Here is a 26,871-nt window from a genome sequence, read left to right as displayed (position 1 = left end):
AGTAAAGATGAGGTCGAGCGTATTTCCTGCCTTGTGAGTAGGGGGAAGGTGAGAGGGTGAGGTCAAAAGAGGAGAGGAGTGGAAAGAAGGAGGCAGAGAGGAATGAGTCAAAGGTAGGCGTGGGGAGGTTAAAGTCGCCCAGAACTGTGAGAGGTGAGCCGTCCTCAGGAAAGGAGCTTATCAAGGCATCAAGCTCATTGATGAACTCTCCGAGGGAACCTGGAGGGCGATAAATGATAAGGATGTTAAGCTTGAAAGGGCTGGTAACTGTGACAGCATGGAATTCAAAGGAGGCGATAGACAGATGGGTAAGGGGAGAAAGAGAGAATGACCACTTGGGAGAGATGAGGATCCCGGTGCCACCACCCCGCTGACCAGAAGCTCTCGGGTGTGCGAGAACACGTGGGCAGACGAAGAGAGAGCAGTAGGAGTAGCAGTGTTGTCTGTGGTGATCCATGTTTCCGTCAGTGCCAAGAAGTCGAGGGACTGGAGGGAGACATAGGCGGAGATGAACTCTGCCTTGTTGGCCGCAGATCGGCAGTTCCAGAGGCTACCGGAGACCTGGAACTCCACGTGGGTCGTGTGCGCGCTGGGACCACCAGATTAGGTGGCCGCGGCCACGCGGTGTGGAGCGTTTGTATGGTCTGTGCAGAGAGGAGAGAACAGGGATAGACAGACACATAGTTGACAGGCTACACAAGAGGCTACGCTAATGCAAAGGAGATTGAATGACAAGTGGACTACACGTCACGAGTGTTCAGAGAGTTAAGCTTTACGTAGCAAGAATCTTATTGACTAAAATGATTAAAATGATACAGTACTGCTGAAGTAGGCTAGCTGGCAGAGGCTGCGTTGTTGACTAAGTAGGCTAGTTGGCATTGGCTGCGTTGTTGACACTACACTAATCAAGTCGTTCCGTTGAGTGTAATAGTTTCTACTGTGCTGCTATTCGGGGCTAGCTGGCTAGCTAGCAGTGTTGATTACGTTACGTTGCTAAAAGAACGACAATAGCTGGCTAACTAACCTAGGAAATCGCTCTAGACTACACAATTATCTTTGATACAAAGACGGCTGTGTAGCTAGCTATGTAGCTAGCTACGATCAAACAAATCAAGCCGTTGTACTGTAATGAAATGAAATGAAAAATGTGATACTACCTGTGGAGCGAAGGTTTAAATGCGACCGGATTGTTGAGTGCAGAAGTTCTGTTCGGTAGACGTTGGCTAGCTGTTGGCTAGCTAGCAGAGTCTCCTATGTTAAGGACGGCATAAAACTACACACTCTAAACTACACAATTATATTGGGTACGAAGACAGCAAAGACAACTATGTAGCTAGCTAACACTACACTAATCAAGTCGTTCAGTTGAGTGTAATAGTTGTGCTGCTAATCGGTAGACGGTGGACTAGCTAACGGTGGACGTTAGCTAGCTGGCTAGCTGCAGGGCAGTGTAGACTGCGTTAGGACGACGAAATACGATAATTACGCAATTATCTATGATACAAAGACGGCTGTGTAGCTAGCTAAGAAGAAATTGATAAGATTAGACAAATCAAACCGTTGTACTATAATGAAATGTAATGAAATGTAATACTACCTGCGGACCGAGTGCAGATGCGACCGCTCGCTCCAACCCGGAAGTACAACGTTATGACAGGTACACATCATACACAACAGAAACCTGTGACAGGACTAACTTTTTCACTCCCAACGGGACTTCCAGAACACATCGGTGTCAGAAGCTGACAGGCTGGGCTCAAACCGGTTTGAGATATCTTGTTCACAAGATAGAGCTGTTCAACATGGCATCGCTCAGCAACATCACTTAAAATTATATAAATACACAAACAGTGTATTCAGGCCCCTTCCCCTTTTCCACATGTTGTTACGTTACAGCCTTATTCTAAATATATATATGTTTTATGTCCTCTTCAATCTACACCTCTTAATGACAAAGTAAAAATGTTTTTTTTAAATACTTTATTCACATAGGTTTTCAGACCCTTTGCTATGAAACTCGAAATTGAGCTCAGGTGCATCCTGTTTCCATTGATCATCCTTAAGATGTTTCTACAACTTGTTTGGAGACCACCTGTGGTAAATTCAATTGATTGGACATGAGTTGGAAAGGCACACAACTGTCTAAATAAGGTCCCACAGTTGACAGAGCATGTCAGAGCAAAAACCAAGCCATGAGGCCAAAGGAATTGTCCGTAGCGCTCTGAGACAGGATTGTGTCAAGGCAGAAGGACCATGGCCGGGAGATGGCCAAGAACCCAATGGTCACTCTGACAGAGTTCTAGAGTTCCTCTGTGGAGATGGGAGAACATCCAGAAGAACAACCATATCTGCAACACTGCCAATCAGGCCTTTATGGTAGAGTTGCTGGTTTGGACAGGACTTCGGATCTCGTTATAAAGAGTCACAGTACATCACCCAGGGATAAGGTCACTGAGTTACACATCTAACACTGCACATGACAGCCCACTCAGAGGAATTCCAACCATCTATGGCACCAAGAGAGAAAGGATAGAGCCTCCTGAGTAAAGCCTCTCACAAACTAGATACTGTACATACAGGCAGTCTAGTGGACAAAACATTCAGAACACCTTCCTATTATTGAGTTGCACCCCTTTTGCTCTCAGAACAGCCTCAATTCGTTGGGGCATGGACTCCACAACAGGGTTCCCCAACTGGCGGCCCACGAGCAGAATTTTGCCCACCGGGTGGTTTTATTTTGTTGGTTCAATTTTCATTGTTGGACATAAACTGTAAAAACACCAGGAAATAAGCTCCAAGTTATTTTAATTTGGGAAATCTGTTCCCAAGTATTTCCATGTATAATAGAGAGACAGGTGATCATATACAAATGTAAGCAAGGTTAGAAAATATTATGTTTTCGTCAAATATTACATCTGTTTGGGCTTCTTGTGGTCATTTTCCAGTCTACAAATTATTTGTAATTATGTTCCGGCCCTCCGACTAGCAGCTCAACAAAATAATTGTCTCGTGGCTGAATCTAGTTGACGATCCCTGCTCTACAAAGTGTCGAAAGCATTCCACAGAGATGTTTACTTCATTGCGTCCCACAGTTGTGTCAAGTTGGCTGGATGTCATTTGGGTGGTGGACCATTCTTTATACACACGGGAGACTGTTGAGCATGAAAAACCCAGCAGCGTTGCAGTTCTTGACACACTCAAACCGGTGTGCCTGGCACCTACTACCATACCCCGTTCAAAGGCTCTAAATAATTGTCTTGCCCATTCACTCTCTGAATGGCACAAATACACAACCCATGCCTCATCCAATTTGTTGGAATCGGCTAAACTTTGAACATTGAGATATTCAATGAATGATAGGAAATGAAAGAGACTGGGTGTTATTTTAGAAGTTAATGCTTCTCTGAAGAAAGACAGAAGGCTTTGGAATGTGTTTGATGGAGGAGAGGAGAGCGAGGGGTTGATATAGGGAAGACAGATGGACATTGTGTATTAGATGAAAGAGGGTTAAGGTCAGAAGGTGAGGACAGATTAATACATGTTTGGAATCCTGTTACCCTCTTTATTGGCTTCCTGTAGAGCCATAAAATCTAAGGATTGGAGAGAAAGAGGAGTGTCTTAAGTGGGATGTATAGAAATTGTGATGTCTGAAATGTTTTGCTGTCTGGTCACAGCTGTACAGAACCTTTGGGGATGATTAAACTTGGTTAAAGCTTCTCTAGTGTCCGTGAGTCATTTACTTTGAAAAATAAGAACCTAACACATTAATCTACACTGATTTTAAGTGGATTTAATAAATCTTCTTCAGGCTAGGGTCTATTTTTCTCCACAACCTGTCTGACAGGAATACCTAGGATAGGATAAAGTAATCCTTCTCACCCCCCCCCTTAAAAGACCTAGATGCACTATTGTAAAGTGGCTGTTCCACTGGATGTCATAAGGTGAAAGCACCAATTTGTAAGTCGCTCTGGATAAGAGCGTCTGCTAAATGACTTAAATGTAAATGTAAATGACTGACAAGCCCAAAGTAAACTGCCTGTTACTCAGGCCCAGAAACCAGGATATGTATATAATTGGTACCATTGGATAGAAAACACTTTGAAGTTCATAGAAATGTATGAGACTATAACACGATAGATATGGTAGGAGAAAATCCAAAGGATTTTTTTTGAGAGCCCATGCTCCTACATTGGAAAGCAATTCCAGCTCCCAGATTGCAATTCCTATGGCTTCTACTAGATGTCAACAGTCTTTTTTCCCAGGTTTCATGCTTTTCGCTGCTTTCACTGTAAAGCCTATTGTAAATCGGACAATGCAGTTAGATTAACAAGAATTTATGCTTATCTAGGGTAGGGGGCAGCATTTGGAATTTTGGATGAAAAGTGTGCCCAAATTAAACTGCCTTCTACTCAGGCCCAGAAGATAGGATATGCATATAATTTGTAGATTTTGATAGAAAACACTCTAAAGTTTCCCAAACTGTTAAAACAATGTCTGTGAGTACAACAGAACTGATTTGGCAGGCGAAAACCTAGGTAGGAAAAACCATTCAGGAAGTAGGATTATTAGATTTTTTTGTTTTCTATTCAATGCCATTACAGTATCCATTGATTTAGGACTCAAATTGTTTCAGGCTTGTATTCTGAAAAATGAGGGAATAAGAGCAGTCTGAATCAGTGGACCCTGCCGTGTCACAGAGCTTTTTCATGCGCGCGACCGAGAGTGCCTTTCTTGTTTACCTTTTATATTGACCACGTTATTGTCCGGTTGAAATATTATCGATTATTTAGGCTAAAAACATTGTTTGTCATGTTTCTATGAACTTTACGGATACAATTTGGATTTTTTGTCTGCCTGTTGAGACTGCGTTTGAGCCTGTGGATTACTGAAGAAAATGTGCGTACAAAACGGAGGTTTTCGGATATAAAGAGAGACTTGATCGAACAAAAGGAACATTTATTGAATAAATGAATGTCTTCTGAGTGCAACCATATGAAGATCATCAAAGGTAAGTGATTCATTTGATCTCTATTTCTGACTTGTTTAACTCTTCTACTTGGCTGGTTACTCTTTGTAATGATTTGTCTGCTGGGCTATGTTCTCAAATAATTGTTTCGCCGTAAAGCATTTTTGAAATCTGACACCGTGGTTGGATTCACAAGAAGTTAATCTTTAAACCTATGTAAAATAGTTGTATCTTTTCTGAATTTTTATAATGAATATTTCTGTATTTGAATTTGGCGCTCTGCAATCTCACTGGATGTTGGCCAGGTGGGACGCTAGTGTCCCCACATACCCTAGAGAGGTTAACTGATATAAGACACTTGTATGTACCTAGATGATTAATATCCATCATTTTTATTATTATTTATTTGAATTGCGCGCCCTCCTATTTCACCGGAAGTTGTCGACAAATGTGCAGCTGGCAGGACGCCTAGCCCTAAGAATTAGCAGGTAACATCAAAAGAGCAGGTGTTTTTCATGTTTTGTACACACAGTACATGTGTGTTCCTCACTTCACTCTTCTGTTTGTTGGAGATGGGCGTGGAGCCATAGTATCCCTGTGTGTCTGAGCTCCTCTGGGCCTTGTTCTTGCTGAGGGCTTCCATCACGTCCTGGATCCTCCACAGCTCCTTCTGGATGTGGACATGCTGCTGGCTGGGGGGCCCCGTCTGACAGAGAGAGAGAGAGATACATGTAAAAAGAGTGGCTCTGTCTGAACACACACACACACAGACTATAACATAACTATAACAGTTGAACATAAAGATTGAGAGGGAGTGAGAGATTGGGAGTGAGAGATTGAGAGGAATGAATGGATGGATGGATGCACGGCGGGACGCATCCGATCCTACCTCACTAAATAAGAAACTATTCATCCCTCTCAATTAGGTACCCCTCCGACACTCTCAAAGTCACACAGGGTGTGCCCCAGGGCTCTGTGCTGGGACCCCTAATCTTCATAATCTACATTCTCCCAAAGAGTAAGGTAGAGTAAGGCAGGGGTTAATGGTGGTTGTTGTTGTGTACCTGAGGGCTTCCCAGTGCCTCTAGTTGCTCCAGCAGGTTGTTCTTGGCCAATGAAACGTCTCTCTCCATCTTCTCATAGTTCCTCCATGACCGCTCCAACTCCTGGGGAGAGGAAGAGAGGCAATGACATTGCTTCAAATCATACAGCATCTTCTCTCAGGCATGCAGTGTTCGTGTGTTCGTGTGTGTGTATCTGCATGTAGTGTATACATATACTCACAGTGTTAACTCTGAATAGCTCTCTACAGGTACTAAGCAGGCCACTCTGTAGCACTTCATTCTGCTGGATGACACCATGTACAGTGGCTGGGTTTTCAAAGCTCATCTCTATCTCCTGACTGGCCGACAGCAGGGCCATCTCCAGGGTATGCTGTGGAGGGGACCACCATTAGAGACAACAACACACAAAGCCTTTCCATCTCTACCAGAAGAAGGTTATCATTAGCATAATCGCTAACGGCTACGTAAAGCATTCCTGCATTCCAATGCCGCTTCAGAAAGTTGCGGGAAAATACTCATCACTGATGCATTTTGTTCATGTCTTATGATTAACTTGGGAAAATGTATTTTCATTTTCTAATCAGTTCAATACATTTAGTTGATTTCCTACTAAGTCCAATACATTTTTAAATATTGTTGAATTCCATTTCAATGTCTGGATTCTGTGATTCCATCCGCAGCGTGGATTTTACAGGGCCATAAAGCATCAGGACACATCTATTTTGGGTCCACTCCATGTGTTAGGCTTTGTTAAGTAAGTGGTGAGGAGACAGCACATCAGCAGGGTGTATTGTAGACAGATCCATTACCTTCTCTCTGTGTAGCTGCTGTAGCTTGTCCTCCTGCGTCCGGACAACCTTGTCCTGTTTCCACAACCTGCTCAGCTTGGCCTGAGGAGGAGAACAGAAACAATCAGATCAGATACTAAACACTGGTACAACTACTTTTTTAACACAGTATTTAACATAGGCAGAAGCGAGGGATTGAGACACAGCCTATGCAAAACTGATATCTTTAGCTTAAATTGACTGATTTTGATGGTTTTTTTGGATGGATTTGGAGGAGAACAGAAACAATCAGATCAGAAACTGTACACTCTATGAAAAAAGTAATGTGGAGACCTGCTTGTCGAACATCTCATTCCAAAATCATTGACATTAATATGGAGTCGGTCCCCCCTTTGCTGCTGTAACAGCCTCCACTCTTCTGGGAAGGCTCTACTAGATTTTGGAACCTTGCTGCGGGGACTTGCTTTCATTCAGCCACAAGAGTATTAGTGCGGTCGGGCACTAATGTTGGGCGATTAGGTCTGGCTCGCAGTTGGCATTCAAATTCATCCCAAAGGTGTACGATTGGGCTGAGGTCCGGGCTCTGTGCAGGCCAAATTCTTCCACACTGATCTCGACAAGCCATTTCTGTATGGACCTCACTTTGTGCACGGGGTCAACACAACACAGGGCAAAGGTCAGAACAGGCTGTACATGGTGTACATTATATAGTTCAGTTTATAGAAGATCCATATTTTTCTTGCTTACACCATACCTAAGACTGTCATACCCAAGACAGTCCACCGTATTTCCCATAGGAAAATCTGTCACAGTAGCCATACTTGAGTGTGTTGGACTTACATCAATGTCGACTTCCTCCGGCCTTGAAAAAAGATTGACACACTGGTGCATCAATAGACTCTAGGGGATATTATAGGCATAAGTGGTACGTATAAATAGGACATTTCATTCAAAATAACAGGGTGTGCACCAAGGCTCTGTGCTGGGACCCCAACTCTTCATAATCTACATAATCACACTGCTACTCCCAGGCATATCCCAGATTGGGCCTTTGCCACGGATAAAGTCTTCAGAGGAATCTGTTTGTCTAGTCTCTGTGGTCTTGGCTAGGGTTAGTGTTACAAAACAGAACAGTTGAAACGTGTCCCAAACTGACACACAGACCACAGATTTATATAGATAGAGAGCCAAACAGACCTATAATATTAGCAATGCTAAGAAAAATAAAATACCCCAAACAGGATTGTTTTATTTGAGACAGTGACTGAACATTGGGCCAATAGTTGATTTGACTTTGTCCTTTCCCTTTAGCTCCTAGTGATGCAAAGAGTTTCATTGGGACACATGTTTGGCCTTAATAACAAGGGAAGAGGTCTGAGGAAGGGGTTGGAGGGTTGTCCCTCTGCTAATTAGTGTCACTAGTACCCCATCTACTTCACAACCCATAATGCATTGTACTGACAATTGCTTTTACCCCAATAGATTGATCAAATTCAAAATAATTAAATAGAAAAACTATTGTACTGACAATAGATTGAGTAAAATCAATCTAGGGCATTCCTTAAAGAATACATTAACATAAGTCAGTCCATGCAATGGTCCTGTGTGTAGCTGGTGTAGAGAGTCAGGCGCAGGACAGCAGATATGAGTAATCAACGTACTTTACTCAAAATACACAAATGCAAAGCAATATAGCGAGCCCACAATAACGGACCGATTTACAACGAAAAATCACTCACAAACAAACATGGGGGAACAGAGGGTTAAATAATGAACAAGTAATCGGGTGAGTGAAACCAGGTGTGTAAGACAAAGACAAAACAAATGTAAAATGAAAAGTGGATCGGCGATGGTTAGAAGGCCGGTGACGTCGACCGCAGAACGCTGCCTGAACAAGGAGGAGGGACCGACTTCGGCGGAAGTCGTGACAGTCCAGACAAACAGCAATCTTTCTCCTTCTCTCTTACACACACACACAGTTTTCTGTCAGCACCACACCACAGCACAAAGAAAGCATGTGGACCAAGTGGTATGTTGGTGACATTCCATACGGAGCATGCAGGCTCTCTGAAATCACAGGGAGGGGGGGTCATTTCTCTGACAGTCAGGTGTGGATAGTGGATATGCAGCAACCAATGTTTTTTATTTATCTTTTTATTTCACCTTTATTTAACCAGGTAGGCTAGTTGAGAACAAGTTCTCAAAACCATAGCAGTGTGAACAACACAGAGTTACACATGGAGTAAACAATAAACAAGTCAATAACACAGTAGAAAAAAAAGAAAGAGTCTATATACATTGTGTGCAAAAGGCATGAGGAGGTAGGCAAATAATTACAATTTAGCAGATTAATACTGGAGTGATAAATTATCAGATGGTAATGTGCAGGAGGAGATACTGGTGTGCAAAAGAGCAGAAAAGTAAATAAATAAACAGTATGGGGGAGAGGTAGGTGAATTGGGTGGGCTATTTACCGATGGACTATGTACAGCTGCAGCGATCGGTTAGCTGCTCAGATAGCGGATGTTTAAAGTTGGTGAGGGAGATAAAAGTCTCCAACTTCAGCGATTTTTGCAATTCGTTCCAGTCACAGGCAGCAGAGAACTGGAAGGAAAGGCGGCCAAATGAGGTGTTGGCTTTAGGGATGATCAGTGAGATACACCTGCTGGAGCGTGTGCTACGGGTGGGTGTTGCCATCGTAACCAGTGAACTGAGATAAGGCGGTGCTTTACCTAGCATGGACTTGTAGATGACCTGGAGCCAGTGGGTCTGGTGACAAATATGTAGCGAGGGCCAGCCGACAAGAGCATACAGGTCGCAGTGGTGGGTGGTATAAGGTGCTTTAGTAACAAAACGGATGGCACTGTGATAAACTGCATCCAGTTTGCTGAGTAGAGTAGTAGAGTATTGGAAGCTATTTTGTAGATGACATCGCGGAGGTCGAGGATCGGTAGGATAGTCAGTTTTACTAGGGTAAGTTTGGCGGCGTGAGTGAAGGAGGCTTTGTTGCGAAACAGAAAGCCGATTCTAGATTTGATTTTAGATTGGAGATGTTTGATATGAGTCTGGAAGGAGAGTTTACAGTCTAGCCAGACACCTAGGTACTTATAGATGTCCACGTATTCTAGGTCGGAACCATCCAGGGTGGTGATGCTAGTCGGGTGTGCAAGTGCAGGCAGCGAACGGTTGAAAAGCATGCATTTGGTTTTACTAGCTTTTAAGAGAAGTTGGAGGCCACGGAAGGAGTGTTGTATGGCATTGAAGCTCGTTTGGAGGTTAGATAGCACAGTGTCCAAGGAAGGGCCAGAAGTATACAGAATGGTGTCGTCTGCGTAGAGGTGGATTAGGGAATCGCCCGCAGCAAGAGCAACATCATTGATATACAGTGGGGCAAAAAAGTATTTAGTGAGCCACCAATTATGCAAGTTCTCCCACTTAAAAAGATGAGAGAGGCCTGTAATTTTCATCATAGGTACACTTCAACTATGACAGACAAAATGAGAGAAAAGAAAATCCAGAAAATCACATTGTAGGATTTTTAATGAATTTCTTTGCAAATTATGGTGGAAAATAAGTATTTGGTCACCTACAAACAAGCAAGATTTCTGGCTATCACAGACCTGTAACTTCTTCTTTAAGAGGCTCCTCTCTCCTCCACTCATTACCTGTATTAATGGCACCTGTTTGAACTTGTTATCAGTATAAAAGACACCTGTCCACACCCTCAAACAGTCACACTCCAAACTCCACTATGGCCAAGGCCAAAGAGCTGTCAAACGACACCAGAAACAAAATTGTAGACCTGCACCAGGCTGGGAAGACTGAATCTGCAATAGGTAAGCAGCTTGGTTTGAAGAAATCAACTGTGGGACCAAGTACTAGGAAATGGAAGACATACAAGACCACTGATAATCTCCCTCGGTCTGGGGCTCCATGCAAGATCACACCCCGTGGGGTCAAAATGATCACAAGAACGGTGAGCAAAAATCCCAGAACCACACGGGGGGACCTAGTGAATGACTTGCAGAGAGCTGGGACCAAAGTAACAAAGCCTACCATCAGTAACACACTACGCCACCAGTTACTAAAATCCTGCAGTACCAGACGTGTCCCCCTGCTTAAACCAGTACATGTCCAGGCCCGTATGAAGTTTGCTAGAGAGCATTTGGATGATCCAGAAGAAGATTGGGAGAATGTCATATGGTAAAAACTCAACTCGTCGTGTTTGGAGGACAAAGAATGCTGAGTTGCATCCAAAGAACACCATACCTACTGTGAAGTATGGGGGTGGAAACATCATGCTTTGGGGCTGTTTTTCTGCAAAGGGACCAGGATGACTGATCCGTGTAAAGGAAAGAATGAATGGGGCCATGTATCGTGAGATTTTGAGTGAAAACCTCCTTCCATCAGCAAGGGCATTGAAGATGAAACGTGGCTGGGTCTTTCAGCATGACAATGATCCCAAACACACCGCCCGGGCAACGAAGGAGTGGCTTCGTAAGAAGCATTTCAAGGTCCTGGAGTGGCCTAGCCAGTCTCCAGATCTCAACCCCATAGAAAATCTTTGGAAGGAGTTGAAAGTCCGTGTTGCCCAGCAACAGCCCCAAAACATCACTGCTCTAGAGGATATTTGCATGCAGGAATGGGCCAAAATACCAGCAACAGTGTGTGAAAACCTTGTGAAGACTTACAGAAAACGTTTGACCTCTGTCATTGCCAACAAAGGATATATAACAAAGTATTGAGATAAACTTTTGTTATTGACCAAATACTTATTTTCCACCTTAATTTGCAAATAAATTCATAAAAAATCCTACAATGTGATTTTCTGGATTTTTTTCCTCATTTTGGCTGTCATAGTCGAAGTGTACCTATGATGAAAATTACAGGCCTCTATCATCTTTTTAAGTGGGAGAACTTGCACAATTGGTGTCTGACTAAATACTTTTTTGCCCCACTGTATACAGAGAAAAGAGTCGTCCCGAGATTTGTACCCTGTGGCACCCCCATAGAGACTGCCAGAGGACCGGACAACATGCCCGATTTGATACACTGAACTCTGTCTGCAAAGTAGTTGGTGAACCAGGCAAGGCAGTCATTAGAAAAACCGAGGATACTGAGTCTGCCGATGAGAATATGATGATTGACAGAGTCAAAAGCTTTGGCCAGGTCGATGAAGACGGCTGCACAGTACTGTCTTTTATCGATAGCGGTTATGATATTGTTTAGTACCTTGAGCATGGCTGAGGTGCACCCGTGACCGGCTCGGAAACCAGATTGCACGGTGGAGAAGGTACGGTGGGATTCTAGATGGTCAGTGATCTGTTTGTTGACTTGGCTTTCGAAGACCTTAGCCCAGAGCCAAGTCATATATCTACTCTCTCCTCTGAAACCAAACACATGGTTGATAATGTAATCATATTTTCTATGATGTTCTATTCTATATTGAGTCTACAAGACTGGGTGAGCTTGTTTCGTAATGTCCTTAGAACGCTCTGTCCCGATATCTCATCGTCATTTGTATTGTAGACTGTGAAAATGAGAAGCAACCGAAGCAACAGTTTACTCATTCCAAATAATTTCTGTACATGTTCATGGAAGGCCATGGTTGCGCAACTCTGTACTAACACAGAAGTACATTCTCAGAAGAAAAGGGTTCTTCAGCTGTCCACATAGGATAAACCGTTTTGGTTCCAGGTAAAAACCCTTTTGGGTTCCATGTTGAACTCTGTGTAGAAAAGGTTCTACATGGAACCCAAAAGGGTTCTAACTGGAAGGAGTGCATTGTAGGTGCTCAGTAATGTTTTGCTCCTCTCTTCAGTGTGATCTTGCTAGTGGTTCTTCACCATGTTTGGCATGCTGCTCTTTCAAGGGGAGAAGTACAGTGAAATCACCTTTGTCAGTTCGCGCTCAGCATATATTGTGGAGACTGGGATAAGGGTTATGTTTTTTAGCTTAGGCCCTTACGCCTATTTTTGAAAAGATTTAGCTAGCTTATTTTACTTGAATGGCAGCGGCTGTCAGGATTTTCAGAAGATTTACTTGATGACAAAGTGTGCTTTTTTATTTCTATTTTATTTAAGCTTTGTTTAACCAGGAAGTTAGAGGTCACAAGAACACTTTCTCAAGGGAGAACTGGCCAAGAAGGGCAGCTCAGTTAAAAACACCTAGATCATTCAAAACAAGGTCAGTGGCATAGTGTGTACCCACATCTATACCCACACATGTAGTCAGAGCTGGTCCGAGATCATCTGAACGGTGTACAGTACTTGCACGTTTGGTATTCCAAAACACACGGAGATTCTAAAAGTGTGAATTCTACTGTATGCGTGCCAGTCATGCAGTGGCTACTTCCCCAGCGAGGCCTTCCAGAGACTGTTTGATGAGCTACACAAGGACAGGATCAACCAGGTATGTATTTAGATCTACAGATGGAGATAGATACTGTATTTATATGTACTGTAGTATATAGTATATGTCTAAAATAATCAAAAATATATTTTTACATCTCTACCACAATATGTATTTCTTACAATTTGTGCAGTGAGCTGACTGTCAGTCTAACAGCATTCACACTTTCATCATTTGCCCTTGTGCTTGCACTTCCTGGAAGAAATAATATGACTTGTTCTATGATAAACAAACAAACCTGAAAAGATACTTTAAAGTAAATGTCACAGCTTATAAATTTTGTTTTGTTTTTTTGTAGCGTCCTCCATTGCCTGAATACCAATCTAAGTTCCTGTAGACGGTTCAGCTTATCTTCAGTCAGCATTGTGTCATTGTGGTGGGGAATGCAGTGGACCTGGCCAACGATGTCAGCATCTGTGTGAGTTCACAATGTCACAAGTTCACAATGTTACAATACTGTATGAAGTAGCCTTTACAATCGTACCCACATACGGGTCGAAAAGGGCAAATTTGGGCACTGATAAACGGCTAAATTGGAACGCAGAGGCTGTACAGCAACATGCTATACATGGTGTCAGAGCTCTAGCTGAACGGTTCACATCCCTGTATGGGTTTTGACTGACAGCCGTTCTGAACTTGAGCTCCTCGCATGACAAGAAGTTGCGCCCCCATCCCTTCCGCTATTTTTTTGTTGCCTGAGTTCGGGGAAATGTTATAAATTAAGAGGACTCTATGTATTTCGATAGACGAGACGTCGAGGATTATAATGAAATACCGCTTTGATGTCGTACAAGCAAGCCAAACACCCGTCCAAATGTGCACTTAACATTTCCATCATAAAACTCGGGTCATATACAGTGTCAACATTTATGGTCACTATGTTTGCTGCATGTTTACATGATGGATTGTTCTGAACAGAATGAACCCGTGTGTCTATTGTGAATTATACAACGGGTGGGTCTAATCCTGAATGCTGATTGGTTAAAACTGCATTCCAGCCAGTGTCTATTCCACAAGTTACCACCGGCTAAATCTTTGATGTTAAAATGCCTATTAACTCTGTTCCATTTGACTACACAATCCACTGTCTCATCAGCCAAGCACTTTGTTTAACCAGGCAAGTCAGTTAAGAACAAATTCTGATTTACAATGACAGTTTAGGAACAGTGGGTTAACTGCCTTGTTCAGGGGCAGAACAACAGATTTTTACCTTGTCAGCTCAGTGGATTTGATCGAGCAACCTTTCGGTTACTGGCCCAACACTCTAACCACTAGGCTACCTGCCTAGTGGAAACTTGAATGCCACTATAAAAAGTATCTAGACATTATCTCACATTTCTTTTTGACTAATATTACATTTTCAACAGGGGAGATTTGTATAAACCTTGCCGTCCGTCTCTCCGACATTTGCAACATTGATTCAATATTCATAATCGATCTCCAGCTGTTATAATGCATGTGTTGGGAATCGGGATGAGATAGACAGGCGGGCAACGTTTCTCAGCCAGTCGAAGTCATGGATAAAAAAATTTTTTTTAAAGGTAAAATGAAACTAAGTGCAGCAGGTTTGCAGGCTTTCCAGCTTCAGTTTGAAGTTATTGTGTAGTTATGTTGTTGGCTAGCTCCTCTGAACAACAGTGTCCTGATGAGTGAGCACATGTTCTTTGCCAGGCGAAATCACACCTCATTAGCTCATTGTTATGGATGTATCCAAATAAATATCACGACAAAAAACAGCTTAAACAAATACAAATGCAGCTACTGTTGTTATTCTGTCTGCACTGTTTGACGTGACTGTAAGTTAGCCGTAGTTGACTAGCTAGCAAGCAAGGGATAAGAATGTTGCCAGACAGTATGGCAATAGAACATTTAGAACGAAAGACTGGGTCTGTCTCTGGCAACCGAACGATAGAACGAACGACCAGCCGGATTTGGTAGCAACCCTAGATTTGTGTCTGGACTATATTTTATGAAATAGTATGAATAAATTCATCACAATAAAGTTTTTAATGAGAATATGTAAATCATTATTTGAATGTGTTGGTAACCCGTTGTATAAAAGTTATAATGCCCTCAAAGCCGGTGTTTGGAGGATATATTGGCACAGTTTGCCTGCCGGAGACGAACAACATCCGTGTCAATATATCCTCCAAACACCGGCTTCACTGGCATTATCACTTAAAGAACATTTTCCACGGCACACGCGCCTGAATGCGCTCGTGACTCTTTTTTAAATTTTTTAAAAACGCGAACCAAAATGATGGTGTTTCCCTGAAATGCATCGTGAAAGCCTAACACTGTAATGTCGTATTTTATGACTTAGCTAGTCATGTTGGCAATAGAACAGCTTTTCAGTGATGCCCACCTGTCCCAGATTGCGATTTATAATGGACTTTTTTTTTTAATTGTTTAAACAGCAACTGTAATTGTGTGATGGCGGGGACGCAAGGTTGTGTTCCAAACTAAACAACTACAAGTGTGCTAGCTCTAGTTCCTCAACGCACAGCTAGAAGAGCAACAAAACAAACACCTTATAGTCGAAACCTCTTCTTTGAGTCATAAAAGTGCATTGAAATGAGTAGGAACTGTGCACACTTTGGACAGGTGTGTGGGCCTCTCACTCAAACCCTTGTAATTCTGTTGTCTTATGTTGCACATGCCTTATAGGCCAATTCCCACAAGTGTAAAAGGTTAATTTCTTTGTTTGCGCTTCTGCTTGATCCTCACGGAATATTCACTAGTCTGTAATCCAAGGTGATATGCTCCATTTCACCATTGTTTGGAAACAAAGTTCATCTGTTTGGATTCCAGTCTACTTATTTACAGTAATATAGGTACTTGGGTGAAAGCACAAATACTTTGTTCACTATGTATTTCTACTGAGGGGCACAGGTAGCCTAGTGGTTAGAGCGTTGGGCCAGCAACCGAAAATTTGCTAGATCAAATCCCTGAGCTGACAAGGTAAGAATCTGTTGTTCTGCCCCTGAACAAGACAGTTTTAACCCACTGTGTCTGAGCTGTCATTGTAAATAAGACTTTGTTCTTAACCTACTTGCCTAGTTAAATATACTGAAAGTAATTTAAGTTCTTAAAAGTAGGGATCTCTTGCACTTTAATCAAGAATCATACCCTTAAACCAACAACCTTATAAGGTTTAACAACCAAGAGTTTAAATTCTACTGCCTGCCACATGTATGTGGAATCCTTCATAGGTCATGCTGTTGCATGCTCAGTAAAACCGCTCAGAGACGGCCATCTAGTGGTTCCTATAAGCACTGCACAAACATCGTCAGATATTGAAAAAACCAGGTCACATTTCATGCATTTCGTTCAGCAAAGTGTCCCTTGAGCGAGGTTTAGATGTAGTTCAGATACAAAAAAAAGAGTGCTCTACAGTATATTCATTTAACTTTCATCAGTATTCCTCAAGATTATCCTGGTCTGTGAGAAGACACTGAACGGAAGGACCACTAGGCAATTCAAGGACCATTTTATGTGGCACAAGGACAGTATTTACTTCACCTACTCCATTTCTCACATAAGTGATTAATTTCGGTGTAGCTGGTGTGGGCCATGCATGTCTATGCCTCCATGAGATTGATAGATGTTATATGTCCCTCTGTTATCAAGACTATCAACCGTTTCTTCATCCTCTACCACCTGCTGGGGATGGTGCTGAAGATGGTTCCATTTGGCTGGGAAGGGATTTGTGTCCTAATAGTGGAGGTAACACATTTTGACGGCCCTCTCACAGTTCTCTTTCTGGCAAGTTGTAGTTCAATTACAAAGTTAGTGAGGAAAATACAGCTGAAGATCTAAATGTACGTATATTACTGTCACACAAATCAAAGTCACTTGTTGACATTGTAAGTTATATTCCACACTCATTGGATATTGTTTAATCTCTTTTTTTATATATAAAAGGGTCTACAGGTATCCATACTTGCTACTTACAGGCCACCATTTTATTATGTTTTTTTTTGTATTCTTCTTGGTGGTAGGCCAGCTTTAATATTGCAGATAGACTGTAGCTTCCATAAATATAATTGTCAGCATAAGTTCCAATGCCCCATTATATATATTTTTTGTAAATATAAACTCAGCACGAAAAGAAACGTCCTCTCACTGTCAACTGCGTTGATTTTCTGAGAGCTTAACATGTGTAAATGTTTGTATGAACACAACAAGATTCAACAACTGAGACATAAACTGAACAAGTTCCACAGACAGGTGACTAACAGAAGTGGAATAATGTGTCCCTGAACAAAGGGGGGTATAAAATCAAAAGAAACAGTCAGTATCTGGTGTGGCCTCCAGCTGCTTTAAGTACTGCAGTGCAGCTCCTCCTTGTGTACCGCACCAGATGTGCCAGTTATTGCTGTGAGTTGTTACCCCATTCTTCCACCAAGGCACCTGCAAGTTCCCAGAAATTTCTGGGGGGAATGGCCCTAGCCCTCACCCTCCAATCCAACAGGTCCCAGACGTGCTCAATAGGATTAAGATCCGGGCTCTTCGCTGGTCATGGCAGAACACTGACATTCCTGTCTTACAGGAAATCACACACAGAATGAGCAGTATGACCTGCCTTACAACAGGCCTACAAACCCTCAGTCCAGCCTCTTTCAGCCTATTGCGGACAGTCTGAGCACTGATGGATGGATTATGCGTTCCTGGTGTAACTTGGGCATTTGTTATTGCCATCCTGTATCTGTCCCGCAGGTGTGATGTTCGGATGTACTGATCCTGTGCAGGTGTTGTTACACATGGCCTGCAACAGCGAGGACGATCAGCTGTCCGTCTTGTCTCCCTGTCTTAGGCGTCTCACAGACATGGCAATTTATTGCCCTGGCCACATCTGCAGTCCTCATGCTTCCTTGCAGCATGCCTAAGGCACGTTCACGCAGATGAGCAGTGACCCTGGGCATCTTTCTTTTGGTGTTTTTCAGAGTCAGTAGAAAGGCCTATTTAGTGTCCTAAGTTTTCATAACTGTGACTTCAATTACCTACCGTCTGTAAGCTGTTAGTGTCTTAACGACCGTTCCACAGGTGCATGTTCATTAATTGTTTATGGTTCATTGAACAAGCATGGGAAACAGTGTTTAAACCCTTTACAATGAAGATCTGTGAAGTTATTTGGATTTTATATGAGTTTATATATATACACATACATACATACATACATGTAAAATACATAAACCCCTCCCATTTATATCTGAAGACCTATTATTTGCCACATATTTTAAACTTTGCTGTTTCACAAAAGTTATGAACCTGTGCATTCAGAAAGTATTCAGACTCCTTGACTTTTTCCACACAGCCTTTTTTTCATACACTACAGCCTTATTCTAAACTTTATTAAATACCAAAAAATTACTCATCAATCAGCACACAATACCCCTTAATGCCAAAGCAAAAAAACAGGTTTTTAGTAATGTTTGCAAAAACAAATACAGAAATACCTTATTTACATAAGTATTCCGACCCTTTGTTATGAAACTCAAAATTGAGCTCAGGTGCATCCTGTTTCCATTGATCATGATTTGGAAAGGCACACACCTGTCTATATAAGGTCCCACAGTTGACAATGCATTTCAGTGCATAAACCAAGGCATGAGGTCGAAGGAATTGTCCCTAGAGCTCCAGGACAGGATTGTGTCGACGCACAGAACATTTCTGCTGAAGGTCCCCAAGAACACAGTGCCTCCATATTCCTTAAATGGAAGAAGTTTGGAACCACAAAGACTCTTCCTAGATCTAGCCACCCAGCCACTCTGAACATTTAGGGGAGAAGGGCCTTGGTCAGGGAGGTGACCAAGAACCCGGTGGTCACTCTGATAGAGCTCCAGAGTGCCTCTGTGGAGATGGGAGAACCTTCCAGAAGCACGACCATCTCTGCAGCACTCCACCAATTTTATTCCACCTTTATTTAACCAGGTAGGCAAGTTTAGAACAAGTTCTCATTTACAATTGCGACCTGGCCAAGATAAAGCAAAGCAGTTCGACACATACAAGAACACAGAGTTACACATTTGCAGTGGAAGAATGTGCAAAGTAGAAATAAAAATAATGGGGTGCAAAGGAGCAACATAATTAAAATAAAATAAATACAGTAGGGAAAGAGGTAGTTGTTTGGGCTAAATTATAGATGGGCTATATACAGGTGCAGTAATCTGTGAGCTGCTCTGACAGCTGGTGCTTAAAGCTAGTGAGGGAGATAAGTGTTTCCAGTTTCAGAGATTTTTGTAGTTGGTTCCAGTCATTGGCAGCAGAGAACTGGAAGGAGAGGCGGCCACAGAAATAATTGGTTTTGGGGGTGACCAGAGAGATATACTTGCTGGAGCGCGTGCTACAGGTGGGTGATGCTATGGTGACCAGCGAGCAGAGATAAGGGGGACTTTACCTAGCAGGGTCTTGTAGATGACCTGGAGCCAGTGGGTTTGGCGACGAGTATGAAGCGAGGGCCAGCCAACAAGAGTGTACAGGTCGCAATGATGGGTAGTATATGGGGCTTTGGTGACAAAACAGATGGCACTGTGATAGACTGCATCCAATTTGTTGAGTAGGGTATTGGAGGCTATTTTGTAAATTACATTGTCGAGGATTGGTAGGATGGTTAGTTTTACAAGAGTATGTTTGGCAGCATGAGTGAAGGATGCTTTGTTGCGAAATAGGAAGCCAATTCTAGATTTAACTTTGGATTGGAGATGTTTGATGTGGGTCTGGAAGGTGAGTTTACAGTCTAACCAGACACCTAGGTATTTGTAGTTGTAAGTATTCTAAGTCAGAGCCGTCCAGAGTAGTGATGGCGGGCAGGTGTAGGCAGCGATCGGTTGAAGAGCATGCATTTAGTTTTATTTGTATTTAAGAGCAATTAGAGGCCACGGAAGGAGAGTTGTAATGGCATTGAAGCTTCCCTGGAGGGTTGTTAACACAGTGTCCAAAGAAGGGCCAGAAGTATACAGAATGGTGTCGTCTGCGTAGAGGTGGATCAGAGACTCACCCGCAGCAAGAGCGACATCATTGATGTATACAGAGAAGAGAGTCGGTCCAAGAATTGAACCCTGTGGCACCCCCATAGAGACTGCCAGAGGTCCAGACAACAGACCCTCCGATTTGACACACTGAACTCTATCAGAGAAGTAGTTGGTGAACCAGGTGAGGCAATCATTTGAGAAACCAAGGCTATCGAGTCTGCCGATGAGGATGTGGTGATTGACAGAGTCGAAAGCCTTGGCCAGGTCAATGAATACAGCTGCACAGTATTGTTTCTTATCGATGGCGGTTAAGATATCGTTTAGATCCTTGAGCGTGGCTGAGGTGCACCCATGACCAGCTCTGAAACCAGATTGCATAGCAGAGAGGGTATGAGATTCGAAATGGTCGGTAATCTGTTTGTTGACTTGGCTTTCGAAGACCTTAGAAAGGCAGGGTAGGATAGATATAGGTCTGTAGCAGTTTGGGTCAAGAGTGTCCCCCCCTTTGAAGAGGGGGATGACCGCAGCTGCTTTCCAATCTTTGGGAATCTCAGACGACACGAAAGAGAGTTTGAAGAGGCTAGTAATAGGGGTGGCAAAAATTTCGGCATATCATTTTAGAAAGAAAGGGTCCAGATTGTCTAGCCCGGCTGATTTGTAGCCGGTCCAGATTTGCAGCTCTTTCAGAACATCAGCTGACTGGATTTGGGAGAAGGAGAAATGGGGAAGGCTTGGGCGAGTTGCTGTGGGGGGTGCAGTGCTGTTGACCGGGTAGGGGTGGCCAGGTGGAAAGCATGGCCAGCCGTAGAAAAATGCATATTGAAATTCTCAATTATAGTGGATTTATCAGTGGTGACAGTGTTTCCTATCTTCAGTGCAGTGGGCAGCTGGGAGGAGGTGTTCTTATTCTCCATGGACTTTACAGTGTCACAGAACTTTTTTGAGTTAGTGTTGCAGGAAGCAAATTTCTGCTTGAAAAAGCTAACCTTGGTTTTTCTAACTGCCTGTGTATATTGGTTTCTAGCTTCCCTGAAAAGCTGCATATCACGGGGGCTGTTCGATGCTAATGCAGAACGCCATAGGATGTTTTTGTGTTGGTCAAGGGCAGTCAGGTCTGGGAAAACCAAGGGCTATATCTGTTCCTGGTTCTAAATTTCTTGAATGGGGCATGCTTATTTAAGATGGTTAAGAAGGCATTTAAAAAAATAACCAGGCATCGTCTACTGACTGGATGAGATTGATATCCTTCCAGGATACCCCAGCCAGGTCGATTAGAAAGGCCTGCTCGCTGAAGTGTTTCAGGGAGCGTTTGATAGTGATGAGTGGAGGTTGTTTGACCGCTGTCCCATTTCGGATGCAGGCAATGAGGCAGTGATCGCTGAGATCTTGGTTGAAGACAGCAGAGGTGTATTAAGAGGGCAAGTTGGTTAGGAATATCCATGAGGGTGCCCGTGTTTACGGCTTTGGGGAGGTACCTGGTAGGTTCATTGATAATTTGTGTGAGATTGAGGGCATCAAGCTTAGATTGTAGAATGGCTGGGGTGTTAAGCATGTTCCAGTTTAGGTCGCCTTGCAGCACGAGCTCTGAAGATAGATGGGGGGCAATCAGTTCACATATGGTGTCCAGAGCACAGCTGGGGGCAGAGGGTGGTCTATAGCAGGCGACAACGGTGAGAGACTTGTTTTTAGATAGGTGGGTATTTAAAAGTAGAAGTTCAAATTGATTTGGTACAGACCTGGATAGTAGGACACAACTCTGCAGGCTATCTTTGCAGTAGATTGCAACACCGCCCCCTTTGGCAGTTCTATCTTGTCTGAAAATGTTGTAGTTAGGGATGACAATTTCAGAATTGTTGGTGGTCTTCCTAAACCAGGATTCAGACTCAGCTAGAACATCCGGTTTGGCAGAGTGTGCTAAAGCAGTGAATAAAACAAACTTAGGGAGGAGGCTTCTAATGTTAACATGCATGAAACCAAGGCTATTACGATTACAGAAGTCATCAAAAGAGAGCGCCTGGGGAATAGGAGTGGAGCTAGGCACTGCAGGGCCTGGATTCACCTCTACATCACCAGAGGAAAAGAGGAGGAGTAGGATAAGGGTACGGCTAAAAGCAATGAGAATTGGTCGTCTAGAACGTCTGGAACAGAGAGTAAAAGGAGGTTTCTGGGGGCGATGAAATAGCTTCAAAGTATAATGTACAGACAAAGGTATGGTAGGTATTGAGTGATGATGAGAAAGATATTGTCTCTAGAAACATCACTGGTGGAACTAATAGGTTGGATAAGGTATAGTGAGCAAGACTATAGGCTCTACAGTGAAATAAGCCAATAAACACTAACCAGAACAGCAATGGACAAGGCATATTGACATTAAGGAGAGGCTTAAATGTAATGTAAATGCATGCTTAGTCAAGTGATCAAAAGGGTCCAGTGAGTAGTGAGGTTGGTTGGGGTCAAGGCGATTTAGTCAGCTAGCTGGGCCATCGGTAGCAAGCTAGCATAGGATGGAGGTCTTTTTTAGCCACCTCGTGCGTTTCCATCGGTAGGATTAGTGGGGTTCCGTGTGGTAGAGGGGATCAATCCAATTCGCGAAAAAAATAGATATAGTTATAGAGGCCCAAGAAAAAAAAGAAAATAAATCCGATAGATCTATTCAGATAGCAGCCGATAAGACAGCTAACGATTAGCGGACCGCAGATGGGCGTTCAGTTAACGTCGCGACGGAGGAGCCAGCTGGATAACTCCCTCGGGCAGATAACGTCGGTAGTCCAGTTGTGAAGGCCCGGTGGGGCTCCGTATTGGCAGTAAATGGGTCCGGACGGGAAAGGTGATTGAAGCCACGGAGTGGCTGATGAAACTCTTCAGCTGGCTAGCCGGAATAATTTATGTTTGCTCCGGGATCGACGTAAGCCGATAGTCACACGGATAGCAGCTAGCTAACTAGCTCCAGGTGTAAATGTCCAGAGCTTGCCTTTAAAATCCGGGGACATGGAGAGAAAAATAGGTCCGGTATGTTCCGGTGTGAGCTGCGCCATATAAAACTGGCGATAGATTTTCGAGCTAAAGGATAGCTGATGACCACAAACCGTGGTTAGCTGAAAACTAACGATTAGCCAGTAAAGAAGCTAACTAGCTTCTGGCTAGCTTCTGACTAGCTTCTGATTAGCTTCTGGTTAGCTTCAGGCTAGCTTCTGGCTAGCTTTTGGTTAGCTTCTGGCTAGCTTCTGGTTAGCTTCTGGCTAGCTTCTGGCTAGCTTCTGGTTAGCTTCTGGTTAGCTTCTATGGAGGATTTCAGATTTGAGGTAAATAATAAATTGGTGAGGCGGGTTGCAGGAGAGTGTTTTGAAGTTGAGCTTATGGAAAAGAAAAAAAGGTATGCGAAGAAATATATAATATATATATATATATATATATATATATATATATATATATATATATATATATACGGGACACGACAAGACGAGGACAAAGGATAAGTCAGGCCTTCATGGTAGAGTCACTAGATGGAAGCTACTCCTCAGTAAAAGGCACATGACAGCCCACTTGGAGTTTGCCGAAAAGCACCTAAAGGACTCAGACCATGAGAAACAAGATTTTCTGGTCTGATGAAACCAAACTCTTTGGCCTGAATGCCAAGCCTCACGTCTGGAGGAAACCTAGCATCATCCCTACGGTGAAGCATGGTGGTGGCAGCATCATGTTGTGGGTGATGTTTTTCAGTGGCAGATACTGGGAGACTAGTCAGTATCGAGGGAAAGATGAACAGAGCAAAGTAGAGAGAGATCCTTGATGAAAACCTGCTCCAGAGTAAAGGTTAATCTTCCAACAGGACAACGACCCTAATTACACAGGCAAGACGATGCACGAGTGGCTTTGGGATTTTTTATTTAATCCATTTTAGAATGAGGCTGTAACGTAACAAAATGTGGAAAAAGTCAAGGGGTCTGAATACTTTCCGAATGCACTATATATAACATTCTATTGGTCCTTAAATTAAACTGGTATACTTTTTATTTATCACAATTATCTTTAACCAATTCAGTCTTTAATGCAGGGCCGACAGACAAGTTCCTTACTTTTTCCACCTACCACTTGCCTCTTCTATTTTTGCGGTAATGCTGCAATTAGTTGGTTGTAATTTTGGGTTGAGCAGACATTTCCATATATTTTTGTTAGCTGCATGTGTGACATAACTCCACCAGTCCTATTTATGATATCATTTATAAAGATTATACTTTTTTTTATTATTCCAAAAATAATGTATTTTTCTGTCAATTAGTACATTTGAATTTAACCACAACATTTGTTTTATTATTTGTTATGTCTTCTCTGGTGGATTAAATTGAAGTACCAACCAGCTTTCTATGACTTGTTTTAAAAATGGAAAAATGTTGTAGATTATTTCATTTTCATTCATTTCATGCTTTTCCACAAATAGACAATTATTTTCCTTTCCATGGTAGCAAGATCTTATCTATTTTTGCTAACTTTCCATTAAAATGTATTGTAGTGATATCATGTATTTATTTTGGGATATGTATACTGAGTATGTCCACATCCCCCTTAGACCATTTTATTGGTATACTACATGTTACAGTTGTATTTTTTTGTGATCCAATACGTAATATAATACACGTATCATAATTTGGTTGTAATCCAGAGAGGTTAGAAAAAGTATCTAGATCCTCTATGAGGCCGTGGAGGGATCCAAATTGTGGATTTAAAAGAACACCTTTGTTTTTAAGCCCTGGATTTCTAACTCCTTGATATTATTGTTGGATCTTCCGGGTTGGAGCAAGCGGTCGAGCGGTCGCATCCGCGCTTCGGTCTGCTTCGGTCTGCAGGTTGTATAACTTTTCATTACATTTCATTATAGTACAACGGTTTGATTTGTCTAATCTTAGCAATTTCTTCTTAGCTAGCTACATAGCCGTCTTTGTATCAAAGATAATTGCGTAATTATCGTATTTCGTCGTCCTCCTATCTGCCCAGCAGCTAGCCAGCTAGCAAACGTTCACCGTCTACCGTAGCACTGTAGTAACTATCACACTCAACTGAACGACTTGATTAGTGTAGTGTTAGCTAGCTACATAGTTGTCTTTGCTGTCTTCGTATCCAAGATAATTGTGTAGTTTAGAGTGTGTAGTCTTAGAGTGATAATTGCGTAATTATCGTATTTCGTCGTCCTCCTATCTGCCCAGCAGCTAGCCAGCTAGCAAACGTTCACCGTCTACCGTAGCACTGTAGTAACTATCACACTCAACTGAACGACTTGATTAGTGTAGTGTTAGCTAGCTACATAGTTGTCTTTGCTGTCTTCGTATCCAAGATAATTGTGTAGTTTAGAGTGTGTAGTCTTAGAGTGATTATCTTAATTTACCGAGGTTAGCTAGCCAGCTATTTGTCGTCCTTAACGTAGGAGTCACTCCTAGCTAGCCAACAGCTAGCCAACGTCTACTGAATAGAACTTTCGCATTCCGGTCGCATTCGCTTCGCTCCACAGGTAGTATCACATTTTCATTTCATTTCATTACAGTCCCAACGGTGTGATTTGTTTGATCGTAGCTAGCTACATAGCTAGCTACATAGCCGTCTTTGTTTCAAAGATAATTGTGTAGTCTAGAGCGATTTTCTAGGTTAGCTAGCCAGCTATTGTCGTTCTTTTAACGCAACGTAACGTAATCAACACTGCTAGCTAGCCAGCTAGCCCCCGAATAGCAGCATTGTAGAAACGTTACACTCAACGGAACGACTTGATTAGTGTAGTGTCAACAACGCAGCCACTGCCAGCTAGCCTACAAAGTCAACAACGCAGCCACTGCCAGCTAGCCTACCTCAGCAGTACTGTATCATTTTAATCATTTTAGTCAATTAGATTCTTGCTACGTAAGCTTAACTTTCTGAACATTCGAGACGTGTAGTCCACTTGTCATTCCAATCTCCTTTGCATTAGCGTAGCCTCTTCTCTAGCCTGTCAACTATGTGTCTGTCTATCCCTCTCTCTCTGCACAGACCATACAAACGCTCCACACCGCGTGGCCGCGGCCACCCTAATCTGGTGGTCCCAGCGCGCACGACCCACGTGGAGTTCCAGGTCTCCGGTAGCCTCTGGAACTGCCGATCTGCGGCCAACAAGGCAGAGTTCATCTCAGCCTATGCCTCCCTCCAGTCCCTCGACTTCTTGGCACTGACGGAAACATGGATCACCACAGACAACACCGCTACTCCTACTGCTCTCTCTTCGTCCCCCCACGTGTTCTCGCACACCCCGAGAGCTTCTGGTCAGCGGGGTGGTGGCACCGGGATCCTCATCTCTCCCAAGTGGTCATTCTCTCTTTCTCCCCTTACCCATCTGTCTATCGCCTCCTTTGAATTCCATGCTGTCACAGTTACCAGCCCTTTCAAGCTTAACATCCTTATCATTTATCGCCCTCCAGGTTCCCTCGGAGAGTTCATCAATGAGCTTGATGCCTTGATAAGCTCCTTTCCTGAGGACGGCTCACCTCTCACAGTTCTGGGCGACTTTAACCTCCCCACGTCTACCTTTGACTCATTCCTCTCTGCCTCCTTCTTTCCACTCCTCTCCTCTTTTGACCTCACCCTCTCACCTTCCCCCTACTCACAAGGCAGGCAATACGCTCGACCTCATCTTTACTAGATGCTGTTCC

General features: G+C 43.0%; 1 protein-coding gene across 1 annotated transcript in view; it reads right to left on the bottom strand.

Moving 5' to 3' along the window:
• Positions 1 to 26,871, bottom strand: part of LOC135564584 (pleckstrin homology domain-containing family A member 5-like) — a 61,776-nt gene that overhangs the window by 22,189 nt on the left and 12,716 nt on the right. Inside the window, exons 4-8 of the mRNA XM_065009950.1 lie at positions 7,659 to 7,718; positions 6,840 to 6,920; positions 6,251 to 6,400; positions 6,031 to 6,132; positions 5,517 to 5,672 (exon numbers count right to left, since the gene is read on the bottom strand). Coding sequence (XP_064866022.1) covers positions 5,517 to 5,672; positions 6,031 to 6,132; positions 6,251 to 6,400; positions 6,840 to 6,920; positions 7,659 to 7,718 — 549 coding nt within the window. The remainder of the gene's footprint in view (positions 1 to 5,516; positions 5,673 to 6,030; positions 6,133 to 6,250; positions 6,401 to 6,839; positions 6,921 to 7,658; positions 7,719 to 26,871) is intronic.

The sequence above is a fragment of the Oncorhynchus nerka genome, linkage group LG25, assembly GCF_034236695.1.
Source record: "Oncorhynchus nerka isolate Pitt River linkage group LG25, Oner_Uvic_2.0, whole genome shotgun sequence".
NCBI classification, from domain to species: Eukaryota; Metazoa; Chordata; class Actinopteri; order Salmoniformes; family Salmonidae; genus Oncorhynchus; species Oncorhynchus nerka.
The sequence above is the reverse complement of the archived record's forward strand: the minus strand, read 5'-3'. Positions and strand labels throughout refer to the sequence as shown.